At 38.9% G+C, this 26,705-nt stretch overlaps 1 protein-coding gene and 1 non-coding gene across 24 annotated transcripts in view; one reads left to right on the plus strand and one right to left on the minus strand.

Annotated features, from left to right (window-relative positions):
• RUFY3 (RUN and FYVE domain containing 3) overlaps positions 1 to 26,705 on the plus strand; it is a 92,632-nt gene that overhangs the window by 52,438 nt on the left and 13,489 nt on the right. For all 23 annotated transcript variants that reach the window (XM_070790921.1, XM_070790908.1, XM_070790910.1 and 20 more), the window contains 10 exons: positions 5,959 to 6,132; positions 6,935 to 7,052; positions 7,876 to 7,977; positions 12,860 to 12,983; positions 14,055 to 14,116; positions 15,642 to 15,707; positions 17,886 to 17,955; positions 21,831 to 21,923; positions 23,625 to 23,708; positions 25,928 to 26,095. In XM_070790921.1, coding sequence (XP_070647022.1) covers positions 5,973 to 6,132; positions 6,935 to 7,052; positions 7,876 to 7,977; positions 12,860 to 12,983; positions 14,055 to 14,116; positions 15,642 to 15,707; positions 17,886 to 17,955; positions 21,831 to 21,923; positions 23,625 to 23,708; positions 25,928 to 26,095 — 1,047 coding nt within the window. In that variant the 5' untranslated portion in view covers positions 5,959 to 5,972. The remainder of the gene's footprint in view (positions 1 to 5,958; positions 6,133 to 6,934; positions 7,053 to 7,875; positions 7,978 to 12,859; positions 12,984 to 14,054; positions 14,117 to 15,641; positions 15,708 to 17,885; positions 17,956 to 21,830; positions 21,924 to 23,624; positions 23,709 to 25,927; positions 26,096 to 26,705) is intronic.
• On the minus strand, positions 26,357 to 26,428 carry TRNAY-GUA (transfer RNA tyrosine (anticodon GUA)). Its single transcript has one exon. It is a non-coding gene; the product is annotated as a tRNA-Tyr (tRNA).

Raw genomic sequence — 26,705 nt, forward strand, 5'->3', positions numbered from 1 at the left:
TTCCACATGCTATGTTCTTCCATATTTCTGTGCCTTCACCCTAGCTGTACTTCATTTCTGCTCCTTTCATGGCTCTCCTCCTAACCCTTCCTTGCCTAATTTCTCTTTATCTTTTAAGACTGAACTTAAAAGTCTCATCCTTTAGTGGTTTCTAGTGGCATCTAGTGGTTTCTATATATTAATTTTGTGCTCTGGTACCTCTGTGAATTATTATGTTTCTGTAAAAATTTTAGTTTGATTTTCTGGGTGTAACATTAGATTGTTTGAGAGCAATAATACATGATCCACGGTTTTACAGGTTATATGTTTCTTTGTCTTCTCTAATTGCATTGGTCTGCCAACCTCAGTACAATGTTATGTAATAGGCATGGGTAATAGATATTAAACTTTTCTGAAGAATACATCCAATGGCCGAGGAAATCGTATTGGACTTAGAACTTGCCATCATATCTACTGTCTTTACCATCCGAGCCACCAACCCCCTGGACAAGGAAATGACTACCCACTCCAGTATTCTTGCCTGGAGAATTCCATGGACAGCCTGGTGGGTTACAGTCCATGGGGTTGCAAAGAGTTGGACACAACTGATCAACTCTCACTTTCACTATCTTAGCTTTAAATATATATAAAATTTACATTCGATTCCATAAAATGGATGTATATGGCTCAACATGAAGACATTTTAGTTGTCCTGTAATAAAGTTAATTGTGGTTGAAAATGTTAATGTTTATTCCAAAATTTCAAGCATTCTCTGTAAGCTGCCCAGTTTTGTTCTTTAGGCATCTATTTACCCAAGTTTGATGAATAGTAAGCACTTCAGTGTTGAGGACTAGGTCTTTTATCGCTGGGTTCCCAGCATTAAATACAGTGTCTAACACCCAGTAGATGCTTAATGAATGAATAAACAAAAGTTCGGTTTTGTTTATTTGTCTAACACCCAGTAGATGCTTGAATGAATAAACGAAAGTTCAGTTTTGGAGAAATAGTGTTGAATGTTAGCATTGTGAAGAATTAAAATTTTAATTATTTTTTCTCATAGAAAAAGTAAGACTAACAACATTGTGAAAGTTATGCATTTAAAAATAATTTTTGGTCTATACAATAAAAATAGAACTTTTAAAAACCTTTTATAGTTATAAGCCTGAAATAGAAAAGATCACATTATAAGTATTCAGCTCAATCAATTTTTAAAAAATATTCATTCATTTAATAACTACCCCTTTACATGTTAATATAGATAACTTACTTTTCATGAAAACTGTATTTCTTCCCCTAAAATGTTGCAAGAAGGTGTCATGTGTTATATTTGGGGAAATTTGTTTAATGTCTGGCCTCAGAGAGGACAGCTAGAATCTTACATCCACTTCCACATTTCTTTTTTTTTTTTTTTATTAGTTAATGTTTTAGGTCCCTGCTGGCTATCTATTTTTTAAAGCACATTTTGATGTGGACTTTTTTTTTTAAGTCTTTATTGAATTTCTCACAATATTGCTTCTGTTTTATATTCTTGGTTTTTTTCTGTGATGGATGTGGGATCTTAGCTCCCAACCGGGGGTCAAATCTACATCCCCCGCTTTGGAAGGTGAAGTCCCAACCATTGGACTGCCAGGGAGGTTCCTAGTTGTTTGTTTTAAATAGAGCAACGTGTATATGTCAGTCCCAAACTCTATCCCTCTGCCCAACTCTTCGTCCCTGGTAAACCAGATGTTTTTTCTCTAAGTCTGTGAGTCTGTTTCTATTTTGTAGATAAGTTCATTGGTATCATTTTTTTTTTAGATTCTGCACAGAGGTGATATCATATGACATTTGTCTTTCTATGACTTCACTTGGTATGATAATCTCCAGGTCCACCCCTGTTGCTGCAAATGGCGTTATTTCATTCTTTGTGATGGCTGCAGCTCAGTGGTTTTTCACATACTCCCCAAGTTCACAAAACTAACACCACATCAAGCAGAACTTTACCTCCCCTTCATAAGTCCCTCCATACTCTCTTCCAGTCATTGCAGCCCTTTTTTCACAGCATACATTAGTTCCACAAAATCATTTTATACTTGAGTACAATTCAAGACAGGTAACAAACTGACTAGAGAATTTCTTATGACAAATCAAGCTAATGATGTAATATTCATTGTTAGTAGCCAGAGTTATAAAATGGAGAAAATTTATAAGTACTAATTATTTTCACGTAGTTAAACTAACCAGGAAACAAACTTAATTGTAATGACCATACTCTTATACACTGCTAACACAAAAATGTTGATAATAAAGCATGAAATAATCATTTGACTTTTGTATTAAATAATTAATAATGAGCAATAAATTCTTTTGAGCTCTTAGGTCTAGTTGTCAAATTACCCTGATTTTTGTTTGGCTTGCTTTCATTTGTTCAGAATAATAGTTCTCCACAGGGAGAAGATGTCCTTCTGCAGACTCTTGGCCATATCTGGGGATATTTAGGGTTGCCATGCCTAGAGGGTGCTACTGACATCTATAGGGCAAAGGCATCCATTACGACTAAATTTAATTCACAAAACAGCCTCACACAAGAAGGAGTTGTCTGGCCCAAAATATAGTAGTGCCAAGGTTGAGAGTAATATTTCCTAAAGAATGGGAGGGCTGTTTATGTTTGACACATGTTAATTCAAGCAGGTTATAGCACCATACTAACCGGAGTCTAAAGTATTAGGAATTTAATTTCCCTATGCAAACTGCATTATTAGGAATTTAATTTCTTTCTGTAGTTTATGCATCCTAGACACTATAACCAGTTGTCTTAAACATTTCTGCTACTGATTACAATGAGATGAGGCAATGTAGAAGAGCTGGTACCACCACTTCTGGAAAAATACCTCAAAGCCTGGGGTTTTGTACTTGTTCCAAATCCAGCTCTCCCCACGTGACTGGTTGTCACCAGGTTGGAGTTAGGTTGTGTACGTTGACTAGCAGCATTGTTTAATTTTGTTGTTGCTGCTGAGTCTCTTCTGTCGTGTCCGACTCTGGGCGACCCCATAGACGGCAGCCCACCAGGCTCCCCTGTCCCTGGGATTCTCCAGGCAAGAACACTGGAGTGGGTTGCCATTTCCTTCTCCAATGCATGAAAGTGAAAAGTGAAAGTGAAGTCACTCAGTCGTGTCCAACTCTTAGCGACCCCATGGACTGCAGCCTACCAGGCTCCTCCATCCATGGGATTTTCCAGGCAAGAGTACTGTAGTGGGGTGCCATTGCCTCCTCCGGTGTTCCTTGTTACTACCTCACAAAACAACCACAACCGACCGTCTTATCCTAAACCCTAATTTTGTTGTTAGGGCCCTGAATTAATGGTCTGTTGAGGTCCTTTAATGGACCAGAACCTGGTGGTCCGGAGTCGACCATAAGAAAGTAAAAGAGAGAGAGAGGCTGATATTCCCTGGTTTACGCGGAAAACCAATAAAGTCCTTGACACAGGGCTTGCATCGCTCACGAAGGCACCGGGCGCCCTCTCGAGGGGGTGAAAGCACAGTGCGCCTTCTCAAGAGGGTCTTAGAAGCCCGGGCAGGAGAGTGAGCATGATGTGTTTCTACACTCCAGAGAACTAGCTGGAGGGAGAGAGAAGAGAGAGAAAGAAAGACACTGGGACCCAAGCTCTGATGGAGCAAAGGTGTTTTATTCAACATAGCATGGGTATATATACTGTCTTATAAGGTAGCTATTTTCAGCAAAGATAAAGATCAGAAGTCCAGACTTACAAATTATCAAGGAAACATAAGGCAATCCATATCAAAGAGAGAGGGTTATAAATAATCACTTTTACTGTAGGGTTCATAAAAAGGAAGAGGGTCGCAGATAATTACTTACCACCATATGGAAAAACTAAGGAAGGAAATGCATGTATTCCTCAGCCCTGGGAGCGGTTTGCCACCCCTCTTAATTCCTGAATATTAAGGAATTAATAAGGAACAGAGGGTTCATGACAGATCCAAAACAGCACACAGGAAGCCTCCTGTTAAATGCCTCCTGACAATGGTCTACAGACCTGAGGCCAAGAGAATGGTACCTTATGGACCACCAGTTAATCCAACTCCAGCCATGTTTTCCTGCATTAAGTGGGCAATCCAGCAGCTCTCCACAAACATCCATGCAAGCCCACACACCCCTGCCCTATTCCTTTCTCCCAGGGATTGTGGAAGGTCAGATACAGTACAGTGCACATAAATGCTGGTCATAGTGTTGGAAGTTAATATCTGATAAAGTTCTTCATGGCTCTTTTTCAGGGATAGTTTTTTTGTGTATTTCATTGTCCTTGGGAGATTGTTCCATTCTTGACAAGTTTGACCTGTAGTAAACAGAGAAACCAGATTTGAGCCATGGTCCTAAAACATTTATTGATGTGCAAGAATTAATGGCAACATAGAAGTTCTGACCTTCCTAATAAACTATCCTCTAAAGAAATTACCTCGGAGAATAGTACAACAAACCAAAATTTGTATAAACCTCAAGTTCTTAAACTTAATGGAGAAGAAAGTGAGCTTAGAATTTGGCCAGTTGATTCTGTTCCATTTAACCATGAAAGCAGATATAAATGAAAACATTGTGTGAAGAAAATTACTTGGAACAATTTGAATAAAATAATCTCTGCTTTGTTTCTATTATGGGAGCATGGGCTTTTATTAGTATTACTTTTAGTCCTCCAAAAAAGGTAAAACATTTCATAGTTCTCTAGGTCTTTTCCAATTTGTATGGAAATTTAACATATTTGGTGTTTGGGAGGATGCAGATGTCATAGTGGAAAGAGCATTAAAGAGCATTTCATGCTATAATACATCCAGGTCTATATTCTGCCACTTAGGAAGTGTTTGGCCTTGGATCTCTAAACCGTTACAGGCTGGCTTTAGCACCTGGAAAGGGGAATAGCACTTAAATGATGGAGTCACAAGAATTAAATAAGATAACTGTGTAAAAGAATGGTCAGCAAGAGGGAAGGATGCACATTATTTGGAGTCACCGATGCGTTTGTAAGTGGATTGTAGTTGTCAGGAGCACGTGGTTTGAAGTCAGAAAGACAGAGTGTAGACTCTGGCTCTGTCATGTAGTACTGGCTGTGCCTGGGGTCAGCTCCTTTATTCTTGGAGCCTCATTTCTCTGCCCTATCAATTGGTGCTCTTGGTGTAACTGTCTCCTAATGTGCAGTGAGGAGGTACTGAGGTCATCATTGTAAGAACCCACAGGACCAGACACAGGGTACACACCTGTGGAACAAAGATGATTCAGACTTTTGTCAGGTAAAATGTGGTATTTCTTCCCTTTCCCCAGATGGTGTAATTGGTTGATGAGAGCTACGTTAAGTCTATGTTAAGTCTTAAAAATAATTTCGCAGTTGGTTAAGTTCTAAGACTGCATTATACTGATAATGTTAATTGTTCATTTAAGAATGCTCAGTTTAAATAATAATTCTACCTAGTATAAATACTAATAATGCAAATAACATGTTGGGAACAAAGTTTAAGCACTTTATCCCTTTTTTCTACAGTGGCTTTATTTTTTTTGAGCTTCACAAGCTGTAGAGAATGGGTGGGGCGGGGCCAGGGTAAAAGCGGCCTGTGTGGGAGCTGTGCAGTACTGAGTTATGACCAGCCTAGGTCAGGGCAGTGGCAAAGGCGTTGGTAAGAATATTAAAAGACTACTCAAGGTGTAAATTTTCATAAAATAAATACACCTTTTAGTGTTCTGCCAAGAATATTCCCAAGGAAGATTGGCATCTCTCTCTTTTTTTTAAATAGCAAGTGCATGGTGGAGAGGAACACAGCAACTATTACTATAATTTGGTGTCACTGCCTTGATTCTTGCCAAGACACCAGTAGTCTTACCCACTGTGACTTTTGCACCATCAATGCAGATGTCAACGTAGTGAAATTAGACTGAATTTTTAAATGTGCTATTTCCAGTAACCAGGCTCCACGCTCTCCCCCTTGGGTTTGCAGATCCTAATTATCTCATGGCTAACGAACGCATGAACCTGATGAACATGGCCAAGCTGAGTATCAAGGGCTTGATCGAATCTGCTCTGAACCTGGGGAGAACTCTGGATTCCGACTACGCACCTCTGCAGCAGTTCTTCGTGGTGATGGAGCACTGCCTGAAACATGGCTTGAAAGGTAGGCCATGGCCTCAAAATGAGAATGCGCACGCACCTGTTTCCTAGCAATACGTGTTCAAGAAGAGAAACTTTCCTTATGGAGCCAAAGAATAAGAAGCCTCTTGAATTCATATTAATCCACTGGGATTCGACATGTGGGTACAGAATGTTGGTACATTTGCGTACAGAAATATGTTTGACGGTATAAGGCTTAAAAAAAATACAGATCCTGAAAAGCTAGAGCTGGAAGCACTGTTACAAGTATCGAGTTCAAGATGACAATTGTGCTTCACTGGTGGATATAGCTCTAGAGTGGGGCATGATTTGTTCAAAATCCCACAGCAAGTAGGGGCAAAGCAAGTGCTAGAACTCTGATGTCCTGGCTCTTGCTTCCGTGCTCTTCCCACTTAACCATAAGCTTTCAAGGGCAGGACCTGGCGTTATTCACCTTTGCTTCTTTTCCTCCCCAATCTTTGATAACCTGCTCCTGAGTTACATATTCTTTTCCACTAGACTGTTTCCTTCACTAATACCACACAACTTAAAGCACGATATTATTAAAAATTTTATTGTTCATATACAGGTGGGCCATAAATTCCTCCTGAAAGAGGAAGAGCTGAGTCTTGGGAAGCAGGGAATACTTTATTTTTATGAAATGTTATCAATTCTGAAAGCATGAATAATTTTAAGACTGTCTGATAATCTGGGATTAATTCCCTGAAAAGCACACTGAATAGCTACTAGGGTATGTTTGTATGTGTGTGTTGAGAGTATGTTTATATAAAAAGTATTAAACTACTGCTTTGTTTTTATCACCTTAGCTAAGAAAACTTTTCTTGGACAAAATAAATCCTTCTGGGGGCCTCTAGAACTGGTAGAAAAGCTTGTTCCAGAAGCTGCAGAGATAACAGCAAGTGTTAAAGATCTTCCAGGACTTAAGTAAGTTTAAGGTTGAATTCTATGTGTCAGGGAAAACATTCTTCTCAACTACTTCCTTTAGGAGTGAGACGGAAGACAATGATGACCATAATGTATTTCATAACAATCCAAAATGCATAATGTTGTTATGAATAGACATTGTTAGGAGGGCCCTGGTAATGTAGAATATTGAGAAGTGTGAGGGATAATTATTATTGACCTAAGAGAAGTTGTCTTCATGTTAAAATACCAAATATTCTCTTATTTTTTTCAAAGCACTGTGGATATCAGCTAGTGAGTCTCAAGAAACCAGATCTAGGGAGGTGGCATGTTAGACTTGTCTTCTGGAGTTTGAGAACCACGATTAAAACAGTTGTCAAGTGAACTGCAGGAACTGACTGATATCCATAACCTGCCTTGAAATTTGAAAAAGAGTAGGTGATTACCTTCCCAAACTAGATTGGCCTAATTTTAATCAGTTAGAGGTCTGAATGGCCTGTGTCCTTGTTATTGTTATTTGGGTACTTACATGATTCACACTAAACTTAGGATTTACCAAAACAAATCTGATGGGACATTTTCAGTTTGGCCTCCCAGAGGTCTTCAAATTGTAGTCTCATTCAGTAATGAATTCCTCACAAGCGCATTTGTCCCAGCACACCCCGGCCCCCACCAGCCCTCACAGAACTCCTCACACAGGAGTGTGGTGACGGAGGGGCTGTGTGTCAGGAGTGCCTCATTACACGCACTGTACTGAGGGATCATGAGCAGGAGTGAATGAGCCTGTCCCACCGTGGCCTCCGCCGCTGCTTCTACTGGTTTTTTGGTTTCTGTGTTTTCGTAGAACACCTGTAGGCAGAGGAAGAGCCTGGCTTCGTCTGGCACTAATGCAAAAGAAACTTTCAGAATACATGAAAGCTTTGATCAATAAGAAGGAACTTCTCAGGTATGAAGATCTTCTTGTTGAACTTTCTCCTTTTCTCGGTATGTTCTGTATCATATTAGGTTGAATCATATAAATTTATCACTTTTGTGGATCAGAAGCGGTTGATTCGTGACAGTTTTACATAGTTCAGCTAATGCCTTCTCCCACATCAAACACACACACATGCTTAAGATTAGATGCTTTTCTATTAAGTGTGCTCACACTGTCGCTGTGGCATAGGTATGGTCCTTTGCAGGACAGGTCAAAACTTAACACCTTCAGAAAAACAGGAAAGGCTTTGACACACTCACATATACCCAGGCTCTATAAGACAAGAAGTTGACATGTAACATTAAATTCCAATGCAGCACACAAAATAGTTTCAAGTTGGGTCATAGGTACAGATGGAAAAGAGCAAACAATAAAGCTTTTAGAAGACACATAAAGTATACCAAAATTTCTCAAACAGGACACAAAAAGTTCTACCTATAAAGGAAAAAAAAAAAAAGAATAAATTAGTTACCTTAAAATGAAGAACTTCTGTTTATCAAAAGACACTCTTTAGATTAAGAGTGAAAGGCAACTCATTACTCTAAAGGAGATATTTGTGATATGTGATACATATATTCAACAAATGATGAATATTCAGGGTATATAAAGAACTCAGTCCTTCAATCCAAAAAGAAAAAGGCAAATGAGCAAATATAAAAATAGTAAAGGACTTGAACAAGCATTTCACAAAAGAAGAAATTGAAATGGCCAGTAAACACATGAGAAGATCCCTAACTTCACTAGCCATTTGTACATATGAGTTAAAACAAGAGTGTGATAACCTCACACAACCACCAGAATGGCAAAATTGAAAAAGATAGATAATGCCAAGTGTTGAAGAAGATGTATAGTAACTCTGCTGGTGAGTTAATTAATATAGAAACTTAAAAAAACTACCATCCTCTATAAAAGCTGATCATAAGCATTTCTTGTGACCAAGTATCCCACTTCTAGTTATTATATCCAATAAAAAATGTATAGTTATGTTTAACAAAAGGCATGAACAGGAATGTTCATATCTATTAGAATGTACCAGCCCCAAATATTTATAATAGACCCCGAGTGTGTATTCACAGTAGAATGGGTAAGTAAATTATGGCGTACTCATACAGTGAAATACCATATAGCAGCTACACACAGCCATATGGATTAATCTGGTTTTGTTGGAAACCAGACATGGAAAATACTCTGTGTATTATTCCATTTATATAAAGTTCAGAAACATACACACCTTACCTTTCATGATAGAAGAAGTCAGGAAAGAGCTACCATTGGTGGGGTGAGGGTACTAAATCAGGAGTAGAAGGGAGCATAACGTGGTTTTGGAGGTTCTGATAATCATACTGTTTTTAATATGGTGGTGGTTACATGGGTATGTTCTCTTTATGAAAACACAGTCTGCCGTAGTGTATGATTTGTGTACTTGTCTTTATGCACCTTATAGTACTTTAATATTTACTGAAAGAAATACAAATACAGCATATTGCCTCTGAGAAATAGTATACGAACAAGTAACAGAATTTGAAGACATGATTGAATTTTCCAAAAGTCTAGCTTCTACAAGAAATTGCACTACAGCACCTAATATGGAGCATTGTTTTAATGTTGCTGCAGCTGCATATGCTATTGATTGCTGTTTTCTTGCCTAAGAAAATTAAGCAAACCAGGAAAAAGAGAAACAAGAACCATTCAGGATAGCTTATTTATTTCTACAAAGAGAAGGCTCAACTTTCCAAGGGTCAAGCTTTGATGAGGCGTAGGGTCTAGTGTTCGAGCTGTAGGTCGCTACAGGGAGTAGAAAGAAAGTGAGAAAGTGTTAGTCCCTCAGTCTTGCCCGCCTCTTTGTGACCCCATGGACTGCAGCCTGCCTGACTCCTCTGACCATGGGATTTTCCAGGCAAGGATACTGGAATGGGTTGCCATTTCCGTCTCCAGAGGATCTTCCCAACCCAGGGATCAAACCCAGGTCTTCTGCACTGCAGGCAGATTCTTCACTGACTGAGCTACCAGGGAGGATACAGGGGAGTGTCTTCAATCAAAATTATTTGAATCAAAATTATTGATTCAAAGTGAGGTCCAAAGAATTTGATCTTTACCCACAGAGCACCAAAGTTAAATGGGTTCAGTCTTATGAACTAGACAGAACATTTTCAATCACTTTGACTCAGCACTTTCACACCCTGGGTATGTCTTAAGAGAAATGCATGTGTATATCTACCAAAAACCATGTGCAATAGTGTTCATAAAAGTACTGTCGACTGTACAACTGAAAGAGCAAATGAAATGGATCCACTGTAGTTTATTCCTACAATGGAATACTGTCCAGCATTGGAAGCAAATGAGCTACCATTGCATACAACAATATGTACAAACCTCACATATAAAGCACAAGGGAAGCCAGACAAAGGAAAATGTGTACTGTATGGTTTTGGGGAAAGAATAAAGTGTTAAAGAACCTTGTTCATTCCAATTCTTAGTTTTCTTCACAGGCTATTAATATGTGTGCAGTTATCAAGAGAGATGGTAATTTGCAGATTATCCATGTGCTGCTTTTGAAGTGTTTTACCATTTGTTAATATTTTTAATAGAGAATCAAAAAGAAAAGAGAAACTCACATCAATGAAATGTATTATTACCAATCATTGAGGTTGACCATGAACAGTCAGTCCCAAGTGACTTTGTTGAAAACAAGTAGATTGCAGTGATGTTTCAGTTATGATATCAAATTGGTTGAAATTAATATTTCAAGTCATTTCATCTATATGTAATGATAATTTGGGTACATCATGAAAGAATATTTAATTATTCAGGGGTCTTCTAGGATTTGTATCCATTCAGAATCATTCAAGTACTTTGTTTCTCTTTTACTTTTTTATTTCAAAGTCATTTTCAGCACATTATGCCTGGTCTGTGGAATTAGTTGTGGGAACAGGCCAAAACTAGCCTAACTGTTGATTAGAGAGTTGGCTAAGGAAAAGGGAGTTTTGGCTGAACATACTTATACTACAGTCATACAGTGGAATGGTATAAAACTAGTATAAATGAAACTGCAGAAAATTATCTATTGAAATAGAAAGATACTCACAGTATTGTTAAGACAAAAAGAAATTCACAATGATTTAATGGTATAATGCCCTTTTCGTCGGAGAAGGCACTGGCAACCCACTCCAGTACTCTTGCCTGGAAAATCCCATGGGCGGAGGAGCCTGGTAGGCTGCAGTCCATGGGGTCACTAAGAGTCAGACATGACTGAGCGACTTCACTTTGACTTTTCACTTTCATGCATTGGAGAAGGAAATGGCAACCCACTCCAGTGTTCTTGCCTGGAGAATCCCAGGGACAGGGAAGCCTGGGGGACTGCCGTCTATTGGGTCGCACAGAGTCGGACACGACTGAAGTGACTTAGCAACAGCAGCAGCAGCCCTTTTAGTATCCCTCAAAAATAAGTATCAGTTCCCTTCAGTTCAGTTGCTCAGTCGTGCCTGACTCTTTGCGACCCCATGAATCGCAGCACACCAGGCCTCCCTGTCCATCACCAGCTCCCAGAGTTCACTCAAACTCATGTCCATCGAGTCGGTGATGCCATCCAGCCATCTCATCCTCTGTCGTCCCCTTCTCCTGCCCCCAATCCCTCCCACCATCAGGATCTTTTCCAATGAGTCAACTCTTCACATGAGGTGGCCAAAGTATTGGAGTTTCAGCTTCAGTATCATTCCTTCCAAAGAACACCCAGGACTGATCTCCTTTAGGATGGACTGCTTGGATCTCCTTGCAGTGCAAGGGACTCTCAAGAGTCTTCTCCAACACCACAGTTCAAAAGCATCAATTCTTGGGCACTCAGCTTTCTTCACAGTCCAACTCTCACATCCATACATGACCACTGGAAAAACCATAGCCTTATCTAGATGGACCTTTAGTATATGTCTCCATAAATGATCTGAAACATTATATATCAAGGTCTTAACAGGTCATTGGTGGGTAGAATTACAGGGTTTCTTGTGTACCTCTTTTTGTGCTGTTTTTTTTTTGTTTGTTTTTTTGGTAATGAAAACTGATTTTATTAAATAAAAGATAACAAGCATTTTAAATCATCCTCAACCTATTATACATGCTTGTTAGGCAACTTCTGCTAATTAGCCTAAAGCGAAAGAATGTAACTAATTTGACAGTTACATTTTTTAAATGTTTATTCACTATGTTAAAGGAATGTGGTACTTAAATAGAATTTAAAATAAAGCAAATCGAGGAGGGAGGGATAATTAGAAGTTTAGGATTGACATGTACACACTATTACATATAAAATAGATAACATGGACCTGATGTATAGCACAGGGAACTCTACTCAATGCTTTCTAATCACCTATATGGGAAAGAATCTGAAAAAGAATGGATATATGTATATGTATTACTAAATCACTTTGTTGTATATCTGAATAACATGATATTGTAAATCAACTATACTTCAATGTAAAAGAGAAATTAAAATATGTATATTTAGTAAAATAAAAACTAAAGCAGATCAAATAAAAAGGTAGTTTTTAAAAACAAACTTAATGATTTTTTTAGATGCATGAAAGATTGAAAAATTATCCCCTGGTGCGTTGCAAATATAAATATGTGGGAAAGCATGAATACTCACTTCAGTGAAAACACAGTTCTGATCACTTTTCTTTCTGCTAGTCTATTTTCTAGAGTCTGTTCATGTACCTGTTATCTAAAATGAAGTATCCAAGTAATATCATAGGTGACCATATTTAACCACAAGACAAATGCTTTACTTCTTGTCTCATGATTACATCACTGGATTCTTGAGGTTTTATTACATAGAGCATTCCATGGATTTCTCTTGCAGTGAATTCTATGAACCCAATGCCCTCATGATGGAAGAAGAAGGAGCTATAATTGCTGGTCTGTTGGTGGGCCTGAATGTCATTGATGCCAATTTCTGTATGAAGGGAGAAGATTTGGACTCTCAGGTATGAGAGAGATACTCGGTGGCCTAGTGTATCAGTCTGAGTTATCTCAGAATTTGGATTCATCAGATTATATCAACCAAATTAGCAGAAATTCTGAGTCATAAATAGAATTTTCTTTAATTTTGATGTGAATATAAAAAATTATACATAATGAATATTTTTCAAATTCTTGTCTTAACAGTGATTTCCATTAAAAATATTTTCCCATTAAAAATATTAAAGATATATATATATATCTATATCTATATATATATATAGCTACGTGGTTCAGTGGCAAACATACACACACACAAACGTATAGACCAAAATATATACACAGGAATTTAATAGTAGAATATTTGAAAAAAGAAAAAGAGAAAAAAATGTTAAACCTTAATTAATTAATTTATTTAATATTCAGTTAACCTTAAATTTGGGCTTCCCAGGTGGCTCAGTGGTAAAGAACCTGCTTGCCAAGCAGGAGACTCGGGTTCGATGCCCAGGTCAGGGACTGTAACTGTAACTGGTGGGTTACAGTTCATGGAGTCACAAAACAGTCAGACACCACTTAGTGACTGTAGCCCACCAGGCTCCTCCGTCTGTGGGATTCTCAAGGCAAGAATACTGGAGTGGGCTGCCATTTCCTTCTCCAGGGGATCTTCCCGAACCAGGGATCGAACCCAGGTCTCCTGCATTGCCAGCAGGCTCTTTACTGACTGAGCCACCAGAGAAGCCAAACAAAACCTTAAGTTTATGTTAAGTGTTCTGTTGACTTTCTTAGTCATATCCTACTGACTTAGTCTTGAGTCTTACAACCCTTGTCAATTCTGGATTATAATAAAACATTAAGTTTTTATTAAAATTTCCTAGTAATTGTCATGACTATAATACTGTTTTTAAGCGCCTAGAAAGAGACATTTTGTTTGTTGTTGTTCAGTTGCTAAGTCGTGTCCGACTCTTTGCAACCCCATGGACTACATTGTGCCAGGCTCCCCGGTCTTTCCCTGTCTCCCAGAGTTTGCACAAATTCATATGTTATGGCTTGGTAAAAGTATCTAATTTTATATTAAATTCTGAAAATTCTCTCTGTAGGTTGGAGTTATAGATTTTTCAATGTACCTCAAGGATGGGAACAGCAGTAAAGGTAGTGAAGGGTACGTGCAAAGAAAATTTGCTTTCTTTTTTTCTTCAATGTTGTTTGATAGTGTTTAAAGTTTACAACTGTCCTGCTTTAAGAGATTTGCTGAAATTATTTCTGATGATATATCTCTAATAGAGTCTTATAAAAAATATCTATTGTGCCTGCTAAACCCTAAAAGGGGTTTTAGTTCAGTGTATTTTCCTGGTATGTGGTTGAGGGGCAAATAAAATAAAAAGTTTTATAAAGGGAATCTAATGCTCCATCTCTCAAAAGTAGTGTTTGAAAACATGGTCTTCTTGACCAGAAGAACTGCATTCTCAGTTTGCTTCAGTTTGCCCTCTGACGTGCATCTTGGGATTATGTAAAATGTCAACATTACAGGGAGCTGAGTATATGGGAACTCAGCACTAAACTTCTGTAACTCTAAAATGATTTTAAAATTGAAAGCTTTTAAAATATTCATACAGTACCTTGCAAATTAGCAGTCACAAGCTTACCCTTTACCCATTATAAATGTGGCTGCTGCTGCTGCTAAGTCACTTCAGTCGTATCCGACTCTGTGTGACCCCATAGATGGTAGCCCACCAGGCTCCCCCGTCCCTGGGATTCTCCAGGCAAGAACACTGGAGTGGGTTGCCATTTCCTTCTCCAGTACATGAAAGTGAAAAGTGAAAGTGAAGTCGCTTAGTCGTGTCCGACTCTTCGTGACCCCATGGACTGAAGCCCACCAGGCTCCTCCGTCCATGGGATTTTCCTGGCAAGAGTACTGGAGTGGGGTGCCATTGTCTTCTCCATAAATGTGGCAGGTGAAAGCATAATTATCCTGAAGTGTTTAACCTTAGGCATTGAACTAAATTATATTGCTTGTCCTTTAAGTAGTCCTAGAGGTATGTGGCATTGAAGTTTTCTTTCAGTTGAAAAGTCTAACTTTTGTCTGTTCTAGATTAGCTGTTCCCAGAAGTGAACCTCCTTTTTCCACACTTGATTTTCTCATGTAATAGTAAACATTTGATCTTTGTGAAAGCCCTTTAAACCATTCATTGTGAAACCAAATAGCACTTAAAGGCAAATATATTGCCTTTGAGAACAATTATTATTTTACCCAAATAAGCTTAATTCAATTCCTATGACAAATGGAAAATTGTTCTTATAAATAATACTAGCAGGTCCCACAGAGTTGGACACGACTGAAGCGACTTAGCAGCAGCAGCAGCAAAGCAGAAAAAAAAAATCTTTGAATTGCAAGAAGATAATTTTTTTCTTTAAATGCCTCTAATAGATTATACATTATACCTGTAACCTAAGTTATTAAGGTGTGTAAGCCATAAGAAGGGCTTTATGAATATGCGGGGAAGGTCTTCACAGTTTTAAACCTCCAGGTCTCTTGTGTCAAGGAAGTTCTAATCAGGTCTGTCTTCTGGTTCAGTGTGTCTGAGCCATAATTTCCTTCCTGTTTTATGAAAATATTGGAGGTGGGACATCTTAGTATTTCTAATGTCATTTACTTTTTCTCTATTTTTTATCTTTTTTCCCTTCAGAGATGGCCAGATTACTGCAATTCTGGATCAGAAGAACTATGTAGAAGAACTCAACAGACACCTAAAGTAAAGAATGAATAAATACTATTACTTTCTGGGGATTATGGTGTGGGAGAAGGGAAGGGAAGGATAAACTGATGATGAGCAGTTAGGATAAATTCAGACAATACTCAACAAATATATATATAGGATTCCTGCTAGCACAGCTCTGAGCCTAGGCACTGGATATGTGGTGTTTACCTGTTTTGGTGGGCTTTAATGAAAGGTAATATAAAATTAATATATAATTAGAGTTTTAGTGATTATGTAAACATACTCAGTGAAGAACTCTTAAATTTGTGCCATAGAGACTTGAAATTGGAGGTCTTGGTTCCGTAGAGCCAGTCATGTATTTCAGGACCATGTCTTAGGTGAAGCACTCACCACTGTAGTGCCTTTAGATTAATGATTTCTCATTGGTCCCTTATATTTTTCATATAGTGGATCAATAGTATTAATTTACCCTCTTTTCACCGTCACTACCATTAATTTACCAAGTACTCACCAAGTATTTTTCATGACCAGAACATAAAATAATCTCTCCTCTCCTAAGGAGAGCTGTCCAAAATTTATTGGCATTCTCAAGTACATTGATGGTCTAAAAAACTGTTGAATAATTCATAAAAGTGAATATATCCATTTAATTATCTTATTTATAGTTCTCTTGTGAAAGATAATCATTTTAATTTAAGTAAGACCTAAAATGTGATTACACCAGTATGAGTATAAATTGCAGTCTTGGTTCCATCTAGAAAGCTCAAAAACAATTTAAGTACATTTTTCTGGGGGCCAAGTACTAATAATGAACTAGCAGTGACCTGTGGAGATGTTAGCTTAACCAAGATAACGGTTACAGTTGACAGTGAATGTGCTGTGCTATGCGTAGGCACTCAGTCGTGTCCAACTCCTTGCGACCCCATGGACTGTAGCCCATCAGGCTCCTCTGTCCATGGCGGTTCTCCAGGCAAGAATACTGGAATGGGTTGCCATTCCCTCCTCCAGGGGATCTTCCCAACCCGGGGATCAAACCCAGGTCTCCAGTGTTGCAGGTGGATTCTTTACCATCTGCACCACCAGGGAAGCCCAAGAATACTGGAGTGGGTAGCCTATCCCTTCTCTCCTCCCCACCTAGGAATAGAACCAGGTCTCCTGCAGTGCAGGCAGATTCTTTACCAGCTGAGCTACCAAGGAAGCCCCTGAATTATATAACAGTATTATTTATTTTTTCAGTGCTTTTGTTTCTTTATGTATAGTTAGAGGTGCCTCGGAGAAGGCAATGGCACCCCACTCCAGTACTCTTGCCTGGAAAATCCCATGGATGGAGGAGCCTGGTGGGCTGCAGTCCATGGGGTCGCTAAGAGTCGGACACGACTGAGCGACTTCCCTTTCACTTTTCACTTTCATGTATTGGAGAAGGAAATGGCAACCCACTCCAGTGTTCTTGCCTGGAGAACCTGGAGAACCGTGGGCTTCCGTCTGTGGGGTCGCACAGAGTTGGACATGACTGAATCGACTTAGCAGCAGCAGCAGCAGCAGCAGAGGTGCCTAGCACATGGGGTTGTTGAAAGGAGTTAATGAAATTGTGCAAGTAAAAGCATTTAGAAGAGTGCTTGGTGTGTGACAAGCACATCATAATTCGTGTAGCCTACTATTATTATTAAATAAGTAAACCTTGAAGTACAGTGTAGTGCATGAACTTTTAAATTTCATCAACAAATGCTTGTTAAGGAATTTCCCTGGCCGTCCAGTGGTTAAAACTCTGTGCTTCCACTGCAAGGGTCGAGGGTTCAATCCCTGGTTGGCGAACTGAGATCCCATATGCCCCATGAACCTCACAAAAAGCCTTTGGGTGTGTTCATTTTGATTTGGGGGATGAAGTATTTATAGGCTGAGAATAAGCCCTAATTGACTCACTGACAGAGAAGTAACCTCTCAGGGGCCAATACTTTGGCTGGATGATTAACATGAACAAGATCTGAGTAAACAGTACTTTTCTCCCAAGGGGAAAAAAACAACACAAATTTTAGTGCCAAGAATGTAGCAGGTAAGATACCCATCACCTTGTAAGTGTCTTAGAGCCTATAAGCCTATTGAGAATTGTAGACAGTAAACAATGAATGATAAGTATGATGGGTGTTTTAAAAGAAAATATAGGATATTGTTCTGCGTCTCAAAAGAGACTTAATTTTTTTCTTCTCTTCATAGTGCTACTGTAAACAACCTTCAGGCAAAAGTGGATGCATTAGAAAAATCCAACACTAAACTGACAGAGGAGGTAAGTGTTCTAGAAATTGTTCGATTGACTTAATAGAATTTAATAAAATGCATTAGTGGAAAAGAGTTTCTCTGAAGCCTCAGAAATATAGGACTTGATTTTTCAGATAATATCTACCCTAGTACTCCTTGTTCTGACCAAGAGTGGCCAGCTGGCTTATGTCAAGTATCTCAGTTATCCAGTTGGACTATGTAGGGTTAGAACCTGGTTTGATCAAATATTTTGCTTTCTGTGTGAATGTTTTATCTGGTCTAGCCTAGAGTTAATGTTCAGTAAGATAATGTGTTTATCATTTATTTATTCATTGAACATTTTGGATACTGTGTATGTCCCAGAGCTAGACACAGACTCACATCTGCCAGGCATTGATTTATGTGTGCTGGATTGGCGAGTTCCCCCCTTTACAGGTTTTATTTTCTCCTTGGGGTGATAGAGTGATGAGGTATATAACCTAAAGAACACTGGTCAGAAGACTGGTAATTCCTGCTTACATGTCATGCTTTAACACGTCATGTGCTCCTGAGCAAGTAAGTCACTTGACCCTCAAGAGACCCAGTTCCTTCTCTGGCAAAGTAGTGTTTCCCCTTTTAGCCTCACAATTACCCTGAAGATCAGATAAGAATATGCATGTGAAAACTTTTAGAAAAGTCCCTAAAATAAGAATTAAAATATAATGTCATACTTTACTTCTGATTAATATTTTTTCCCTAGCTTACCAACAATATATTTTTTTCTTCAATAGCATTAAATGTTTCTATGAGAAACCTTAAATAAAATTTTTCAGATGACAAAGACTTTATCTTCTCTTTTTCAAATTATAACTATCCTATAGTGAAATAAAGGTGGTTAAATACCACAACGTAGATGGACCTGGAGGCTATTATGCTTAGTAAAATAAGAATGAGAAAGACAAATACTGTCTGTTATCTAAATGTGGAATGTAGAATCTAAAACATGAATCAAAAAAATGAATATAAAACAAAACAGACTCAGAGATAATAGAGAACTTGCTAGTGGTAAACAGTGGGGAGGGGGCAAGATAGGGGTAGAAAAAATTAAGAGGTACAACTGTTATGTATAAAATAAATAAACTACAAGAATATATTATATAGTAAAGGGAATATGGCTTCCCTAGTGGCTCAGTTGGTAAAGAATCAGCTTGCAATGCAGGAGGCCCAGTTTTGATTCCTGGGTCAGGAAGATCCCCTGGAGAAGGAAATGGCAACCCACTCCAGTATTCTTGCCTGGAGAATTCTGTGGACGGAGGAGCCCGGACGGCTACAGTCCATGGGGTCACAAATAGTCAGACACAACTGTGCGACTAACTTTCACTTTCAGAGCGAATCTAGCCAATATTTTATAATTTTAAGGTTAGAATATATAAAAGTATATAATCTATTGTATATACAGAAGTATAACCTATAAAAATATTAAATCACCATGTTATCCACCTGAAACCAATCTAATGTTGTAAATCATCTATACTTCAGAAAATAATTTGGTCTTAAAAAAACAAGTTAGGGACTTCCCTAGTGGTCCAGTGGTTAAGACTCCCTAGTTTCCACTGCAGGGTGTATGGGCTCAATCCCTGGTTGGGAAACTGAGATTCCACATGCTGTGCGGCATGGCCAATAAATAAATAACTAAAGTACAAACAGAAAAGCAAGTTAAAGCACTAGTTAAGAAATGCCATCTAATCAGATTTTTTTCAGAACTAACGTTTTCACTGTTATGACTTTAAAACACCTCCCTTATTGCTCAGTTCTGTGGATCTTATGTTTGGACATAGATTCTTAAATTATATTAAAACTTTTAATTTATGGATACGATCCTTAGAATTTTATCCCACAAGGCTTTCGAAACATTGTGCATAAAAATTTTCTACTGTGATTCTGTTGCTGGTATATTGGGGCGATGTGGGATAGCAGTTAAGCATGCTCTCCACAGCTAGGCTCTTTGGGTTCCTGTCCCTGATCTGGTGCTTGGTAGCTCTCTGATCTGGGGCCAGTTACTTAAGCTTCTGTTCTTTGGTTTACTTATCTGCAAAATGGGGCAAGAATGATAATAAACTTTTTGTGTGCATTAAATGATGTTAATACATAAGGACCTGGATAGTGGGCTTCCCTGGTGGCTCAGCTGGTAAAGAATCTGCCTGCAATGTAGGAAGACCTAGGTTCGACCTCTGGGTCAGGAAGGTCCCCGGGAGAAGGGAATGGCCACCCACTCCAGTATTCCTGGGGCTTCCCTGGCAGCTTAGAGAAGCCTGACGGGCTTAGTCCATGGGGTTGCAAAGTGGGACATGACTGAGCGACTAACACTTATAGTGCCTGACACATCCGTCACATGCACTCAGTAAATAAAATCATTAATTTTATTTCCTAAGTCATGGGACTTGTCTTCTTGGCCTAAGTTTATTTTACCAGCAATATTAATCATGGGCAAGTACTGTGTGTGGACTTTATAAATAACAGATAAGGCTAATAAGGTCTTCCCTCTCTCATTTCCATCTATTTTTGATTTAAAGGGACCAGTTAAAAAAACAAAACTAAACTAAACTAAACCTAGAAGGACCTCTCTTCCCTCCTGAAATCTGAACTAGTAGAGCAAAGGTGGCGCTAGTGGTAAAGAACCTGCCGCCAGTGCAGGAGACACAAGAGACACGGTTCATCCTCTGGGTTGGGAAGATCCCCTGGAGGAGGAAACGGCAACCCACTCCAGTGTTCTTCCCGTGAAAATCCCACGGACAGGGGAGCCTGGCAGGTTACAGTCCATAAGGTCGCAAAGAGTCCGACATGACTGAAGCGACTGAGCGCACAGGACAAGATGAAAAGAACTGAGCAGATGAGGATAAATAAATATCCGCTTTGTGTTGGTAAAGCTGACTTAGAGAGTCCACTTGGGTCTGGAGTCGTCATTCCTAATGTTTATTTGACGATGAGACCTTGGAAGAAGCCATCTGAGGTGCGCTTGGATCAAGAGCACCAACCTGCTTGCCCAGAGTCACTTCTGAGAGAAATGGGCTGTCAGACCCACCTCTAGAAAGCTCACCAGAGCCTGGATGCTGTACTTACACAGTAGAACAGGAGCCAAGTAGAGACAACAAAAAGGGAGACCAGCGAGGCTGAGAGGAGCTGCTCAGCGCCTTTCCCAGCCTCCTTCAGGCCCCTCGCCGTTCTCTCAGGAGCTAATCTCCACACATACAGAGAAGGAGAGTGTTTCCACCGCATTCTTCCCTCCCTTGGGACAGTGTTATAAACATGTCCCCTAAAGACACATTGCCAATAACATTACCTTGTTTTTAGGCACTGAAAAGAAACAGAAAAATCTCTTCGATGTTTAAAGGCATCTTTTCGAGTGAGAACTTTGGTCTTTTTGTCTTTTTTTGTTTGTTTGTTTTAATTTTTGGCCATGCCACAGGGCATTTGGGCTCTTAGTTCCCTGACCATGGATCAAACCAGCCCGCCCCTGCATTGAAAGGGAAGAGAACCTTAACACCACTGGACCACCAGAAAAGTCCCTAAAAACAGGTCTTAATGAGGGTGTGTAAGATGGGTCCCAAAGCATGAGGTGACCTCTCAAACATTTTAGAAATAGGTTTTGTAGCTAAATATAATTATGAGTTATCTATGGGGACACCCTTGAGGTAAATGATCATAACTTAACATTCTGTTACTGGAAAAAAAAAGTTTTTACACAAAAAGCAGTAATAAGAGATATTTGTCTTTCAAGATAGCTCTCCTAAGTTTTTGTGGGGTTATAGATAGTTTTCTTTCCTTCTAGAATACCTAAGCGTGAAAATCATGTCCTTGCAGATTATGAATTATCTTATTCTGTGTCTAATAAAAGAAAGATTATTTTCAAAATTTTATCAACAGCTTGCAGTTGCAAACAACAGAATTATCACCTTGCAAGAAGAAATGGAACGAGTTAAAGAAGAAAGCTCCTACATATTGGAATCTAATCGGAAGGTGAGAGCATGTCACTGTGTTAACAGTAAGAGCAGGGGTGGGTGGGTGGCACCCTCCAGAACGCTGCTTGGAAGCAGCAAGCCTTTGCATATGTTAAGTGCACTGTTTTCCCTGAGACTGGGTGCAGAATTGCTTGAATGATGAAGGTTATGGGAGGTTGATGCCCCTCTCCTATTGACACTCCTTGGCTTCACCACCATGTACATCTGTTTAGAGACTTCAAGAAGCAGTCTAATTCAATGTATTTTTTTATATACACTATTGCATTTTATATACATTATATACATTTTTATATAATGATTTGTACTATTTTTAGAAATAATGGTACTGTTTTATAAGAAGTATATCTCTGATATCACTGGGAAAGAGTTCCCATATAAATGAATTTTCTAGATAACTCAGTCCCTTTTATATATGTCTCAACATATTTTGCAAACCTGTTGTGTATTGCACAATTCTAAGCCTTCTTAAGTAGAGGATATAATTTACTCCATGTGGCCCTTTATGGTGACTGAAGATCATAGTTATCAACATTGGCAATTCTGTACTATGTTATAATGGTGCTGCTCAAGGGGGCTGTTGAAACTGATAGAGCTTCTAGAACCTACACTTAATTGTCCCAGATTCTTTTTTTTTTTTTTTTTTGCCTTTTATTTCACTGGCATCTTTTATTTCTTACTGCTGTTAGCATTACTCTTTCTGGAAATGTCTCCCTACTCCTTAGCCTCATGTTTCTAACCTACTGTGACCTAGGAATCCAGAAATCCAGTTTTTTAAATTGTTCTTGAAGAGTAAGTACCTAGCCTCTGAGTGGGAACCAACATAAATAAAAAGAAAGTGAAGTCGCTCAGTCGTGTCCGACTCTTTGAGACACCATGGACTGTAGCCTGCCAGGCTCTTCTGTCCATGGGATTTTCCAGGCAAGAGTACTGGAGTGGGTTTCCATTGCCTTCTCTAGAGGATCTTCCTGACCCAGGGATTAACCCGGGTCTACCCTCATTATAGGCAGATGCTTTACCATCTGAGCCACCAGGCAAAGTTTGACTTTAATGCATGGATTTTGTAAAACAAGACAACTGTGACTGCTCAGAGGTTTCTGGTGAACTGTTCATTTCCCTGGTGGCTCAGCCGGTACAGAATCTGCCTGCAATGCAGGATACCTGAGTTTGATCCCTGGGTTGGGAAGATCCCCTGGAGAAGGGAACTGCTACCCACTCCAGTATTCTGGCCTGGAGAGTTCCATGGAGTCACTTAGAGTATAGGCCATGGGGTCGCACAGAGTCAGACACAACTGAGCGACTTTCACTTTCCTTCTTCTTTCACTTTCCTTCATCTTTCACTCTTATCTCGCTGTCTGGGTGGAGATACCAGATGTGAGATCTTTTGGAGGAGGACTGAATAACTGAAACTTTGGCCCAATTTATAGTTTACAGTGAATGCTATTTTGTTTCTTAGAGGCTGATATTTTGAGACTTCTACCACTTGGTTTGGTAAGCTGCAAGGACTTGAAACAAAATGGCAAAAATTTCCCAGTTCAGCTTAGAATATTTATGGAACCTCTGCAGTTTCTTTATTGTCTTCGTTCATTGTCATATGTGCTTTGGTGTGATCATTTTCCTCACTGAATAGGAGTGCTGGTGTCCGATAACTGTTGGATTCTCTACATCCTCAGATGTGTACTATTTTACTTACCTTTTCAAGGGTCCTAAGCCAGACCGGACTTCTGAGGGGCAAGCACTGAGTGAAGCCAGGAAGCACTTAAAGGAAGAGACACAACTGCGACTGGTAAACTGTGCTTTTATGTCCTCGTGGTTCAGCAACATGTTAAAATACCCCCATTTAGGGGTTTTATCTCATAGATCAAGGGAAGATCAGTAGTAGTCTAACAAATTTTATGGATCCTGTGAATTTTTTTCTCATTCTTTTAACCCATATTCCCTACAGTGTTTCCTCAGTCCTTGCTTTGAGTATTCTCAACAACCAATAGAATTTTGCCAATCTTCATTTTTAATTTATTTTTGCTTTTATAGTTTGTGTTGCAAAAACGCTAGGTATATAGAACCTACTTTTTAAACTGTATGATCTCTCTTACTGCCTCAGTCCTCACCCCTGCAAAGACATGTCTCCTCGGATAGGTCAGCTCCTCTTCTCCTTACTAAGAGTCATCAGTGTAGACTTGTCCTCTTTTACTTTTAGTTGTTATTTCTGAATTTATTCTTGTTTTTATACATAAATAGAAAAATACGACATCAGTATTAGTCTTAAGATATTCATAGAAATTAATTTATATACATATATAAGAATGTATAATAAGGGCTGAAATACTTCTGCAATTGATTTTATCCAAATATTAGTATAATAATAAACCTGTGTCTTCCCAGGTGGCTCGGTGGTAAAGAATCCACCTGCCAATGCAGGAGACGTGAGTTTGATCCCTGGGTTGGGAAGATCCCCTGGAGAAGGAAATGGCAACCCACTCCAGTATTCTTGCTAATGTTACTTTAGCAATGTTATTTTAACATCCTTGAAATAATTACCATTTTCCTTCTATATGTTTGTAGATTCAGTCTCAAAATACTTTCCATAAAGAAGGTCCTAGAAATAATGTATGTCAGTGTTTAAAAATACGGTTTGAGTTGCCTTCTGTCATGGTCGCCACGTACAGTGGAGTGCCTCAGTTAAGGAGCAAATGAAAAAATGGTACAAAAAATTTTCCACTTTGCCATACCACATTATGATAAATGTTTTGTTAACAGAGAAAGAAACCAAGCAAGTAGGCAAGGTTCTAGATGTGCCCTGGGCACAGCGTGGATGCAGAAGAACCTCAGGTCTTTGTATCTGTGATCATCCAAATAACACAGCAGTAGTAAGGTTGAAACAAAAGCAGGCCTCGTGTTAAGTGAATATAAAAGTTCAGTTAGCCACTATATTTATTTTAATAATAACAACCAAGGTTTATTTGACTTTGTTTTATGCTGAGAACTTCATATAAACATACATGCATCTTTTTCATGTAATATTTTTAAAATTTCAAGATGATAGAAGTAAATGAGCATAAATGTATTGCATCACTTTCCCTTTCAGGACACTGAAATAGATCCCACTTAGCGTCAAGTCCAAATTGCTGTTTTACTTTTAGGGACCTGTATATCACCTGCATTTTCATTCTAATAGTCATTGGACGTTGAATTCATTTCTCTTAGTTTCATGAAATCTTCTCTTTTTATTCATCCAGCCATACTGACCTCCTTTCTCAATTAGAGCATGTATACAAAAAGCAGTGTATCAGTGATTAAATACAGAGCTCTGTGTTCAGCCTATTTTTGAGTTAGCTGCTATATTTGAAATAGATAACCAATAAGGACCTACTATAAAACACAGGAAATGCTGCTTAATCTATAAAAATGGAAAAAGAATTTGAAAAAGAATACATCCATGTACATGTATAACTGAGTCACTTTGCTGTATACCTGAAACTAACACATTGTTAATCAACTGTGCTCCAATATAAAATAAAATAGAAAAAAACTCAGCCATATTGACAGTTCCCAGTAACTGAGATGTTACCTTGAGGACCCAAAGTATCTTTTTGGTCCCTTGGGATCTTGAAAATGTCAACAACCTTCAAACTAAAGAGAATTCCAGATGCTTAATTTTGTGCTGGCTACTGTAATAATTCATATTTTTATAACAGGACATGACAAGTTGTTTGTTTTAATATCTAATGATGTGCCTCAAGTATGTGTGTATTTTAGGCATATTAGATAGCTCTACCTTTGGCCTACCATGTTTTTCAGATTTGTAAATTCTTCAGTAAATATTACTATAATTATCCTGGTTATTCTTATTCTTAGTGTTAATGTCTTTGTATTCAATGATGGTTTACATCTGTTTTGCCAGACTTCAGACCTGAGAATTTAGGCCTGCCTTTTCCTGCAGAATTTTGTAGTTTGTACATAGTTGAGGAAAGAGAGAATAAGTAATTTGTCTCCCTCTGGGGGCAGGATGTTGAAAAAGAACTGGAAATCCAGATCAGCATGAGACAGGAGATGGAATTGGCTATGAAGATGCTGGAGAAGGACGTCTGTGAGAAGCAGGATGCCCTGGTGTCTCTGCGGCAGCAGCTGGACGATCTCAGGGCTCTTAAGCATGAACTTGCCTTCAAGCTGCAGGTACGAGAAGCACAAGGAATGGGCTCACTGGCTCCCTAAATCCCAGGGCTTCCCTCTGTCCCTCTTCTTCTCTAGAATCGCACTTTAAATACAAGAGGAAAGAGTGGTGTCACTTTGAGGCTGAAAAGTGAAAGTGTTAGTCACTCAGTCATGTCCAACTGTTTGTGACCCCATAGACTGTAGCCCACCAGGCTCCTCTGTACATGGGATTCTCCAAGCAAAAATACTGAAGTGGGTAGCCATTTCCTTCTCTAGGGGATCTTCCCAACCCAGGGACTGAACCTGGGTCTCCTGCATTACAGGCAGATGCTTTACCATCTAAGCCACCAGGGAAGCCCTAGCTGCCAATAAACCACTTTAGGAATCAGACCATCATAGGATCCTGTATGCTTATTCTGGAAAGCCACAGCCACTTTTCACATTGTCACATCTACTCTCAAGTCTGACCTACCAACTGAGTTATATAGATAAATTGATGTACTTTCTGATGTTGATTTTTGAGACAAAACTGCCGATAACAACACTAATATTAAATGTTGCTTCCTGCTTTTCTCTGTTTGGGAATTAACTGATGGACAAATATTAATATATAAGCATTTCTATTTCTTTA

This window comes from Bos indicus, chromosome 6 (assembly GCF_029378745.1).
Source record: "Bos indicus isolate NIAB-ARS_2022 breed Sahiwal x Tharparkar chromosome 6, NIAB-ARS_B.indTharparkar_mat_pri_1.0, whole genome shotgun sequence".
Classification (NCBI taxonomy): domain Eukaryota; kingdom Metazoa; phylum Chordata; class Mammalia; order Artiodactyla; family Bovidae; genus Bos; species Bos indicus.